The sequence below is a fragment of the Salvelinus fontinalis genome, chromosome 39, assembly GCF_029448725.1.
Source record: "Salvelinus fontinalis isolate EN_2023a chromosome 39, ASM2944872v1, whole genome shotgun sequence".
Taxonomy (NCBI): Eukaryota; Metazoa; Chordata; class Actinopteri; order Salmoniformes; family Salmonidae; genus Salvelinus; species Salvelinus fontinalis.
Window position 1 is genome coordinate 9,745,970 of NC_074703.1, and position 12,295 is coordinate 9,758,264.

General features: G+C 45.0%; 1 protein-coding gene across 1 annotated transcript in view; it reads left to right on the forward strand.

Moving 5' to 3' along the window:
• Positions 1–12,295, forward strand: part of LOC129838247 (filamin-C-like) — a gene marked incomplete in the record, with an annotated part of 81,689 nt that overhangs the window by 24,200 nt on the left and 45,194 nt on the right. Inside the window, 2 exon segments of the mRNA XM_055905063.1 lie at positions 5,741–5,989; positions 10,615–10,712. Coding sequence (XP_055761038.1) covers positions 5,741–5,989; positions 10,615–10,712 — 347 coding nt within the window.

The window sequence follows — 12,295 nt, forward strand, 5'->3', positions numbered from 1 at the left end:
CTAGTAATATAAAAAAAACATTGCAATTTGTCAACATTGCAAGTGTTGACAGGGTGACAGTCTTGTTGACAGGTGAGACTACTGAGCCGGGGAGTCTGGGTAATATCCCCTCCCAATACAGTAGAACACACATGAATGGACGCGCTGACCATTCTGACGCAGTCCTATAGGAGTGTCCCTGTTCAAGCCAAGAGGCTCTCACCATAGACTCCAGTGTGTGTTAGATCCTACACACCCCGGTGCCGGAAATATCAGGCTTTGAAATGTTGGACCAGGACCAAACCTCTGAAGTGATTAAATCAACATCGCTCTCCCTTATCGCATGTGTGATATGTGTGTGTGTGTGCGAGCGTATGTGTGTTTAGTACTCTCTCAGAGTGCTGAAACAGAAGTGTCAGAGTGGGAGGGTGTGAATGTAAAGTCCTGCCTTTTTTAAACGGGCACAGTATACCTGAGGGGTCCTCTCTTTCTGGTGTGTTGCTGGTGCAGTAGCACCGCTCTGCAGGGTTCGTTAGTGCTGATCTGCTCTCAGCACCTTGCAGGCTGAAGGAGACATGAAACTGCCCCCTCACTGAGCTAAAATGGAGACCATCAGCCAATGATATCAATCTTTCTACATCTGTCCTAGCTCTCAATAACACTCCCCCTAGCCTACCACTTCCACTAACCTCAAACTCCCCCAACTACTGAAAACTCCTATCCCCACACCAGTGGAGGCTGGTGGGAGGAGCTCTAGAAGGACTTGCTCATTGTAATGGATGGCATGGAATGTCTGGAACAGAGACAAACATTTGATTACCATATGTTTGATGTGTTTGATACCGTTCCATTTATTCCATTCCAGCCATTATAATGAGCCTGTCCTCCTATAGCTTCTCACCCCAACCTCCTCTGCCACTCACCTCCTCCCTACAGTCCTTCTACTCTGTCCTCCAATTCAAAACCTCTTTCCCCTCTTCCCCTATGGTCCACGCACAAACTCCTCGCCATCCCTACCTACAACCCCCCACCCCCCCCTCCCCCTCACCTCCCCACCAACCCCCAACCTTATACCCCCTGTACTTACATGACTGGACCAACTCATAGATAGGGCTGTTGCATGACCGTATTACCCGTATTACCGCCACACCGGTGGTCACGAGTCGTGAAGGCAGTCAAATTCCATGTGACCGTTTAGTCACGGTAATTAGGCTTCTCCAAGCTCTGATGCTGCTGATGGTCATTAGTAGCATACCAAACTTGGTACTCAGCACTCTTTTGTCCATCTTATCACTCTGACATGAATGCAAATGAAATCGAAAATCTAATCAAACACTTCATGAGAGCCCATGAGCTCATGTTGCGCAACATTTTGCGCGAGAAAACAGAGTGATGGCCTCTACTAAAAATAGGAATAGAAAGCTGATCCTCCTCTTTTTAGTAGAGGCCTACTATATTTATTTCTCAACTTTCCTAATATTAAGCACATTGCTTATATTTACAACAAGATTATAGCCTACCTGACTGGCATGAACATAAACCACGGGGAAAGCGTCCTCCATTTGCTATTTAAGTGCATATATGACATGTATTTTCTTTCCCACTGCCCCTGTTTCGATACAGGTGCATGATAACGGTCCATTCAAAATAAAAACAGATTTCACATATATAATATTTAGTATATGTAAAGACAAGATTAAATCAAGAATATTCTGATGAGTGACAATATTAGCCTATCACTTGTGAATTATATATTATCACTTGTGAATGATGCCCAACTTAAGAAACAAAGCCTTTTTTTGCAACTTTTTTTAATCATAGTCGCACATCTCATGTAGCCTAGCCCGTAGGCCAATATGTTTTAATAAGGTTTGTATAACAACTAAATAACTTGGCCAAATAACTTAAAATTAAGCACATTAATCCGCTTTACAAGGGGTGTAGAACTTAACAGGCATACATAAGCAGTTTCAAGTTTGGGGAAGATAATGTTTACCATAAAAATGCACCTTTATAATAAAAGCATTACCTGCATAATTGCATTTGCGGTCACTTTTGATAATGGTGTTTTCCGCTCATGGAATATTCGCTCTTATAGCCTACTACCATATGCGCATTGCTGGGCTTATAATGTGAAGAAATAACCGAATAGTTTAGCAACATTTTGATCTGTTGCGTCAGCCACATGGCATAAAAAAGTTTTCGGGATGCTAGTGGTTGTATCAATTTTGGATCTATAGCATCCCACAATTTTCCCAGACTATGTTTGGAGTATTTATTTATCGCAAAGAATAGAATAGGTCTACCTTTGTACTATGGGGGATAGTAGATTGACATAGGCTAGTGCTTTTGCTGTTCTTTAAGCATACTCATATTGTTGGCTGATGAAAGTTAATGTGGATAGTTCTTCCAATATCTTCAATATGCACCTCGGAATTGGATAAGATTGCATAGTCACATCCCCAATGTATCTGTCTTCACTTGTAGCCTGTGAGAAAGACCCAATCACATGATGGAGTGCACAGCACTCAGGGAGAAGCGCACAGCAGCTACTGGCCGCAAAAGGCATGGATTATTTTTTAGGGTGCATTATGGCCACACAAAGGGGATGCCGCTGTGAAATTCTAGGCATTATCAAGTGCTTGTCAAATTGGGAATAAGTGACTGATGTAGTGTGTACAGCCTGCGCAAAAAACAAACAAAGCAGAGCTCATGCCTTTCAAGCGACTTTAAAAAAAATCATTATTAGAGTCTCATCATGCATTACAATGTATTAAAAATCAAGACATATAGTTCAACGTTTGTCGCACAACTAAAGTTACATTAATAACTCTAAATGAAGCATATAGGAGGACCTGTTTCTTTGTTAACCGCTCAACACAGAATAGCAGCATGTGCGTCCTCCCTCAAATCGTTTGGAGAAAATATCCTTTCTATTTTATTCAGCTTTGTTCAATTCTATTCTTCATACTATCAATTAATGCCACGTAATTCTAAGCAAATCTTGTCTGCTAAATGAACTAGTGTATCCCACAGCCATTTAGAATAGCCAGATAAGGACATATGGACAATTCAGAGTAGGCTTCTGAAATAGATTTCTTCCTTAAATAGATTCTTCTGAAATTGATGACATTTTCTTCATATCATGCTTCTTTAGACCTTTCTAAAATAAATCATGGATTTATTGTGCAGGTGTAGGATATAATACATGGATTTATTAGACTTTCTAAAATGTAAATGTTCCAAAGGTCAGCATCAGAGTCTTGTAGGCTGTGTGTGGGAGCCAGGAGATGCTAAATGTGTTTATGTTAATTAACGGTCAATTACCGTGAGACCGACAGTTATTTGCTTGACAATCACCGGCTGACGAAATGTCGTGACCGCCACAGCCCTACTCATAGAGCATTCACAAACACACCCGGGATGCTGAGCCCCACACAGAGCCTCCATGGCTCCATTCCCAGAAAGTCCAATCCCCCAAACCTCAGATGGGAGAAACCAGATACCCGTAACATGGTAAACAGGGAAAACATGAGGTTTTCAGAGATTCTTTCTTTTATAGTTAATATTAAGATCCATAGCAGGGTGTATGCTGAAAACATCCTGACCTGGATTCTATGTAGGAGTGAAAGGGGGGTAAAGAATGAAAGGAAAGGAAGAGAGGGAAGAGAAGAAGAAGGAAATGGCTCTGTCAGTGTGCTTGTCTGCTGTGTGGAGTCATGTTGAGGAGTTTGGCCGGAGACTTGAGCAGTTGTGTGGTCTGGAGACCACATATTGAGTGTCTCGGTCTTGACTCGGTCTCTGACAATTATCAGCTTCCATTCATTCGGCGCATAAAACCGCTCAGACAATTAGACAGCTATATTGGGCCGTAGGGGACCTCTGTCATTTTTTAAATTCCATGTATGTGTGTTCGGTGTGTGTATATTTATGTGTGTCTGTGTTTCATTTAAACTGACCTCATTTCATTTACCTAGGGTTAAATGGCATCCAGTTTCAGTACACTCTTAGAAAAAAGGGTTCCAAAAGGGTTCTTTGTATGTCCCCATAGGAGAACCTACATGGAACCCAAAAGGGTTCTACATGGAACCCAAAAGGGTTCTAGCTGGAACCGAAAGGGTTCTATTTGGAACCAAAAAGGATTCTTAAAAGGATTCTCCTATGGGGTCGGGCGAATAACCATATTAGGTTCTCGATAGAAGAGTGTAGTACTGACACACAGCTCTGTCCACTGTCTAGCTTGGTTAATACTTTACAGCTACATGTTAGATGTAGCCTATTGCTGTTTGGCTGTACTAGCAGTAAACACTTTTTGACAACACAGAGATTAATGTAGACCTGAATATTGTCATGAGAGATGGGAAAATCCTTAGAGGAGTCTGGCCCAGCTGAATGTGTACAGTCAGTCAGGAAACAGGCACACAAACACATGATGTACACCCCAAACTCCCACTGCTCCCGATCCTGCAGTAACGCATACACAAGCCAAGGGAAAGGGGGATACCTAGTCAGTTGTACAACTGAATGCCTTCAACTGAAATGTGTCTTCCGCATTTAACCCAACCCCTCTGAATCAGAAAGGTGCGGAGGGCTCCCTAATTTTGACATCCACATCTTCGGTGCCCGGGGAACAGTGGGTTAACTGCCTTGCTCAGGGGCAGAATGACAGATTTTTACCTTTCGGTTACTGGCCCAACGCTCTAACCACTAGGCTACCTGCCGCCCCAAGGAGTGTGTGTCTGTGTGTGCTTGTATGTGTGTGTGTGAGGGATCATCCAACTAGACAAGACAAATGGATCGCAGCAGGAAGCGGAGAGTAAACATCAGTATGATGAAGACGATGACTAAGGAGTCCTAGAGTGATACCATTGCCTAATCCCACCCCACCATCTCCCCCTGCCGTCGTATGTGTGATCTCCCTGGTAAAGTGATCACCGTGGCAGTAGGGCCGGGGCAGCCAGATTCTCATAAAAGCAGAGTAAACACAGATGTTGATGTTGTTGTGCCAGGCAGCTGAAGGCCGAGGGCAGACACCAGAACTCTGTGATTATGATTCTACAACACACTGTTTCTCTTTAGAACAGAACGATCAGATGGCGCTAGTGCAGTAGTGTTTGTGTGTGTGTGTGTGTGTGTGTGTGTGTGTGTGCATGTGCGTGTGTGTCTGTGTGTGTGTGTGTGTATGGTAGAGGCCCCACACAAGGGGTTAGGGCTAGACCTAATCTGCTCCCCAGTTTGTCCGTTAAGTTGTAACTGTATATGGCAGAGGGCGTAGCCCTTTCCTCCAATCAAATGACCTAGTGGCCTCACGGGTGGAATGTTGTTAATATTTTAATAAGCCACTGAAAATCCGGTGTTTCTATGTCAAGTGGTTTCGATATATTTCAGTGGTCTGTGACGTATATAAAGTGTAATATTGGGATGTAATCTCAAAATGGAATACATTTCAACTCCATATCATACATGGTACAGGTGTATTCTTCAATTTAAGCCCATAACCATGTGTGATGTGTATACTTTTGTCTCAAAGTAGATTTGTTTAAGACTACCAGGAAACGCTCTGTGTGACCCTGATTTAGCCCACTGCAGTAAAAGGTTAAACTCAAGTTACCTGGGGAGCCAATTTACAGCGGCCAGTATCGCTTTCATGGGAGTATTGCTTTCTTGCACAATACCATAGTCTATTACTATGTTCTTTATTCAGTATCAGTACCTTAGTAAATGACCTGACCTTAACCCTCCCCTCTCTCCCCCTTTACAGACAGTAAGGCCATCGTGGATGGGAACCTGAAGCTTATCCTGGGTCTGATCTGGACTCTGATCCTGCACTACTCCATCTCAATGCCCATGTGGGAGGACGAGGACGACGAGGACGCCAAGAAGCTGACCCCCAAGCAGAGGCTGCTGGGATGGATCCAGAACAAGGTGCCCCAGCTGCCCATCAACAACTTTCACCGTGACTGGAGGGACGGCAAGGCTCTGGGAGCCCTGGTTGACAACTGTGCCCCAGGTAAGAGCTGATCCAGGATCTGTGACTCATCCTGTTGTTAGACTCTGCTGGCTTGGAGCTGATTCAGAAACAGTTTAGTGTGAGTTAATTTGACTGGAAGGATGTCAAGGCCCTGGGAGGACTGATTGACAACTGTGCCCCAGGTAAGGCTTTGAGGAGCAGTTTGAGTGCAGATTGTCAATCTGTAAGAGCTGCAAGAGCTTTGTAAGAGCTGATTCAAGATCTGAACATTCATTTGTTGACAGTAGTCTTCCAGGTTGTAACGAATTTGAGAGCTGTTTGAGGGTTGATTAATCGTCCATACTATTCACAGTACCCTAAACACTAACCTCAGCCATAATTCCAAGTATGTGTCACAGAGAAGTTCCAGAGAAACTCCAGTCTTGTTGAAATACTAAGCCTAATGATTCCAGGTCAGGGGTAGGGGTCATGTACGTTCAGGCCTGACTAACTGGGGGCCTTGGTTGAAGACAATGAGAATGTTTATTTTTGGTGAGTGTATGCATGGCATGTTCTGTGGGGTGTGGGTAGAGGTTATGGTGCAGGGGCTACCATAGAGCACAACATCAATGAGGAGATCCTATTCAAGGTGGGGATGTGGGCACAACGTATGAATGGATGGGGCCAAAAAGAATAGAAGCTGCATTTAATTAGCAATATTCTTGAACTGCACAATTTCACATCAGAGAAGGAGAGACCTAGGGGAACCAGAATGGGACGTGTGTCTTCCGTATGCTCTCCCCTACCACCCCTAACTCTTAATCAGAACCAGCCGTTTCGTCATTATAAAACTATCTGATGAGAGAAGAATGAGGGAAAGAGAGAGGAGGAGGAGGAGGAGGAGTGGAGGGGGGTAACCAAAAAACACAGACATTTAGAATCCCCAAACCACAGAGAGATAGTGCATAGCCGGTAATTACAGATCAGGGTCATCAGGGCCTAGCCAGGGGGACTTGCCCGACAACTGCCCTAGATAGAGTGATCCCCGCTGGGGAAGGTTTCATAACTCTAGGCTCTCTCGGTGAAGGCCTCTACTAATTTGGACTAGGCTCCTGGCAGGCAGTAGGGCTTTCTAAGACATGGCTCCAAGGGGAACTCAGACTGACCTCAGGTCAGGAGACACGTCTTGTTCAACAGAGCCTCTAATCCTGTGTTTGTACAAATGGTGTGAGACCAGATGAGTGGAATGGCATTAATAGGTTCACAGAGTTAGTTACTCCAGAGAAATGAAGCAAAGAACTGAGGTGCATTGTCTTTTTGTTTGCTGAGTGTCTGTATGTGTGTATAGGTGTTTGTCTTTTGTAGGTGTGTGAGTGTGCGAGTGCATGTGAGAGAGAGTCTATGTGTGAATGTGTGCTTTATTTGTTTTCATGTGCTTGGATGCTTCTGAGTGTGTGTTTATGCGTGTTTGTGTGCATGACAAAGTGTGTTTGCTCAGGCAGGAAGTTGAGAAGTGTGTTGGAGAGGGGCTAAGGTGGGGGAACAATAAACAAACAACGACTCCATTCTCCCCCATGCTGAGCCTGTCTAATTCACTTACCCAGAGCAGCGGGGTCACAGAGCGGGTGTGTGTGTGTGTGTGCGTTTGTGCTTTACATGTGCATTTATGGTGTACGTGCCTAATCATGTGTGTGTGTGTGTTTGTGTGTGTGTTTACATTTCTGCTTTTCAGGGTGAGTGTGTGTTTATGGTCTAGGTGTCTGTAGTAGTAGTGGTTACACTGCGGTTACACAAATCTCTGACACTGAGCAGGACCAACTAGCAGGTTTTATGCTTTGACCATACAGGGCTCTGTTTCTCTTTGCTCTCACTGAAACATTCGCACTGATAGATCCAGAACAAGCTATAGTCTCACAGTATACGTAGCGTTAGGACAACGGTCCATTCTCTCACATTCTCTCGCAGTGACACCTCTGCCTATATGCAGACTACGAGCTGCCACTAGGCCCGTGCTCAGGGGCCCTGACCTCTAGGGGGACCCCATTGATATTCTTAGCCACTCATAATTCATGGCAAAATGTGTAGAACTGCAGGGAATTAGCTTTGAAAATGCAACATTTTCTCTCCATCCCTGGCAAAACCAAGTCTCGCGAGGGGCCCCCCAACCAAATCTTGCTTAGGGCGCCCAAAACGCGGCCCTCTTCTCTTGTCAGCACAAAATGTAACATTCAGGACCGTTCACCCATTAGCAAGAAATGTGAAACATACAGTAGAGCATAAAAACAACATTGCACTTTTTTCCTGCTACCATTGCCTTTGCTGATATTATTACTTCAATTATGGAAAATGTACTTACTACGATTGCGATATGGTTGTCCTACCTAGCTATCTGCAGGTGGATGCACCAACTGTAAGTCACTTTGGATAAGAGTGTCTGCTAAATGACTCAAATGTCAACGTAAAATATAATAACTGTTTTGTGTGAAACTCAAACTGCTCTCAGACCTGCTAGCCTCTACAGCGTAGCTGATTGGTCCTGACACCTCGAGTTCCCCTGATTCAGCCAAACCCCTTCCCCGCAAGGCGCTGGAGATGGGCGTGCTGCAGGCTGCAGTGTGGAGGCAGTGGGTTTCTGGCTGTTGTAACAGCATGGAGAGCGTCAGAGTAGAGAACACAGCAGCGAGAAACTCAATAACTGAAAACACATGTAGCGTTCCGCATTTCCTGCCAAACACATTATTGTGTGTGTGTGTGTGTGTGTGTGTGTGTGTGTGTATACTCATGAATGTTGTTAAGGAGCAACAGGAACAGGGCAGAGGCCTCTCTGTTAGAAGTAAGGGCGGACAGTAAAACAGTGAAAGTTAAGCGTATTGTCCGTAAATTAAGGAAAGGTTTGCTAGTGGCTTGAGTCCATGCCTTGTCCTACAGTATATTTTCACTAGAATACAACAATAAGCCAGGATTAAGCAACAGGGAACAGAGAGGGTTTGGACACACACACACACACACGCACGCACGCACGCACGCACGCACGCACACACACACACGCGCGCGCGCGCGCACGCACACACATGCACACACGCGCTCACGCACGCACACACGCGCACACACGCACACACACGCACACACACGCACACACACACACACACACACACACACACACACACACACACACACACACACACACACACACACACAAACACACACACACACACACACACACACACACACACACACACACACACACACACACACACACACACACACACACACACACACACACATACACAATTCCACAGCATCCTATCCTGAGGTTGTTCCCCTCTCCTCAGAGTGAAATGTTGCTCATCAGATTTTTACCCAACACACCCCTCTATCCACCCCCTCTGAATGGCCCTCTCTCACCCTCACACTACCTGGTCACAGACCCCCCAGGGCCAGTAAATCACACCTCAATCACATTAAACCTGTATGAGTTGGTTTGAAAGGTACTAGTTTATACTACTGGCCAGCTGTAGAGGGCTCATTAAACATAATGACCCATCTTGAGTATCACTGTTTGTGTGTGTGTATTGAGTGTATGCTGCTGTGTGTGTTTATGGAAAACAAACAAATGTGAGGGTCAGGTACAGCTCTTTGGTAGTGTGGGAGAATGCTTTGGGGTTTTATGTTCCTCTCCGGTTAGTTTTTCAAAACCGCAAAGAGACCCCTCACACACTCACTCTCTGCCATGTATTTGTTTAGTATCCTTTTGCCTCACACCTCTGTTTTCATACGAATCCTGGCAGTAGTGGGGTTTGGTCAAGGAAGCCACCCTGAGCTGAGAACATTCTGGATGGAACTGCAATAGAGACAGCCATGACAGCTAATGAGACTTATGGAAAATGTATTGCCATTTACTGAGGTGGGCGAAACAACAGTAAAAAACAACAAACCACTCTGTCACATTGAGTAGTGCTGAGCCCGCTCTCCCGTTCCACAGTCTGTGGATACAGCCTGGTCTCATACAGTAGACGTAACATAATACATGTAAATCCGGGACACTCAAATTAGTATTGTACTGTATGTTACGTTTGGCATGGTTACATAAGACAGAAGGTTACTTAAGGGTTAGGGGAAGGGTTAGCTAAAAGGGTTAAGGTTAGTGGAAGGGTTAGCCAACATGCTAAGTAGTTGCAAAGTAGCTAAAAGTAGTAAGAAGCTGAAAAGTTGCTAAAATGCTGAAGTTGTCCGTGATGAGATTTGAACACGCAACCTTTGTGTTGCTAGACATTCGCATTGTATGCCCACCCATCCACCAAGATCAAGCAGCCTCCTTTATTTTTTGTCTTAAAACCCTTTTAGCTAACCCTTCCCTTAACCCTAAACCTTAATCCTAACACCTAAACTAAACCTAAACCCTGATAATCCTATAAACTGCATTGTGTGTGTGTGTGTGTGTGTATGTGTGTGTGTGTCAACTTTGTTCAAAGTGACCCACGGTCGGACATCTTGCTTGTCTCTACGTGTCTCTACTGTAGAGGCAAAGTATTGCAGGTAAACATGGTTTGGCAGTTGTTGTCATGGTTATAGTGAATCGTAGTGGATGTGGCTATGTTGATTCTCTGTGTACTGTTGTCCCATGACTAAATGCTCCTTCTCTCTCCTCTCCCTCTCTCCCCTCTCCCTCCCTCCCTGTCATGTAGGCCTGTGTCCTGACTGGGAGACGTGGGATCCTAGCCAGCCTGTGGAGAATGCCAGGGAGGCCATGCAGCAGGCGGACGACTGGCTCGGTGTGCCCCAGGTAACATCACCACACTACCTTCCCTCACCATCACTCCTGGTCTCACCTGGTTTAGTTCACATAACCTGAACTCATTCGTACTAGTTAAACTCATCTAGTTAAACTTATATCCACTTACTTGGTATAGACTCAGTTACTCTGAGGCAACTGGCTTCGGTGGTAAACAGCATGGCAGTCTTTGATAACACTTTACGGCTTAAAGATTGGTAAAATGTATTATGATGTTTTTATAAATGCACTGTAAGACTTGTTATAAGCCTGTATGATCAATCTGTTCTTTGAGTGAGTGAGTTGGAGTTGGTGGGTGTGTCCCAGGTGACAATTCATAGTCACACAGGCCAATGTGGATAAGTGTATGTGGGATTGCTAATTTCTTCAGTATGTGGTTGTGGAGGTACATTGGCATGCTGCTGTACTGGGCTGGGTCTTGGAGAGAGGAGAGGCCAGGCTGGCATCAGGTTAAGCTGGATTCTGAAGAGGCGAGGGTGGGTTAGCCAATGCCACAACCAGGACCACTGGAGCGTGTTCATATGAAACCACAAACAGTTTCCCCAGTCACACACTAGTCTATAGCACTTCTAGATTCCAAGATGGAAAACATGAACAGAAACTCTATATTCCCTGTGTGTGTGTGTGTGTATCTGTGTGTGTGTGTGTGTTTAGTGGTTTTTGCCCACTTGTCCAGGGGCAACCTGTGTTTTATCGTGTCAATAAGCACTTCCTTCAGTGTATTAATTGGCCCAAACATTAGTTACCAATAGCTGAAACAACCTTCTGCTCATTAGCCAATGATTTTAACGCAGACCAAGGAACCTGCAACTCTCCATAGAGAAATGAGGGGAGAGAGAAAGCAGATATATGGCGACATGAATATTAGGGATTAGAAGGTTTGGTGAGACCATGACGGGCCTTGCTATTTTCTCAGGCTGTTATTAATAAGTAAATGCATGTATATAGTGGAGGGAGTGTGTGTGTACGTGTGTATGTGTGTGTATGTTGCATTTGAGCTTATATGGGAGGGTCCAGGCCATCCCTGTATGGCAGAATGGGGGCAATCCTAGCATGCTTAGAGCCCGGGTCACATGGTGGGAGTAACAAGGTCGTGGGATGTGTTTACATATTGAACAACTGCACCAGGGTCAGCTCTTGTTACCCCTGACTAACCTTAAACATTGTGATCCCCAAAACACACCACTGACCCTGTATCAGTCGAGGAACACACAGAGAGTAGCATAGTGGTTAACACAGTGTGTGGCCATGCTAAATAATGTCTGGTCTATTTTCAGGCTCACGCCCTACAGCCAAGGGGGAGAGGGAGGGAGGGAGAGAGAGGGAGGGAGAGAGAGGGAGGGAGAGGGAGGGAGAGAGAGAGAGAGAGAGAGAGAGAGAGAGAGAGAGAGAGAGAGAGAGAGAGAGAGAGAGAGAGAGAGAGAGAGAGAGAGAGAGAGAGAGAGTATTAGAAAGGGAGATAATTGGCAATTGGGATGTGGGATGACTTTCTCAGTCTGGAAACAGAGAACATATTGACAGACCCTTTAACAAGGAAAGTCCTGAAGTCATTTTAACTGGCTTCATTTGGCCAA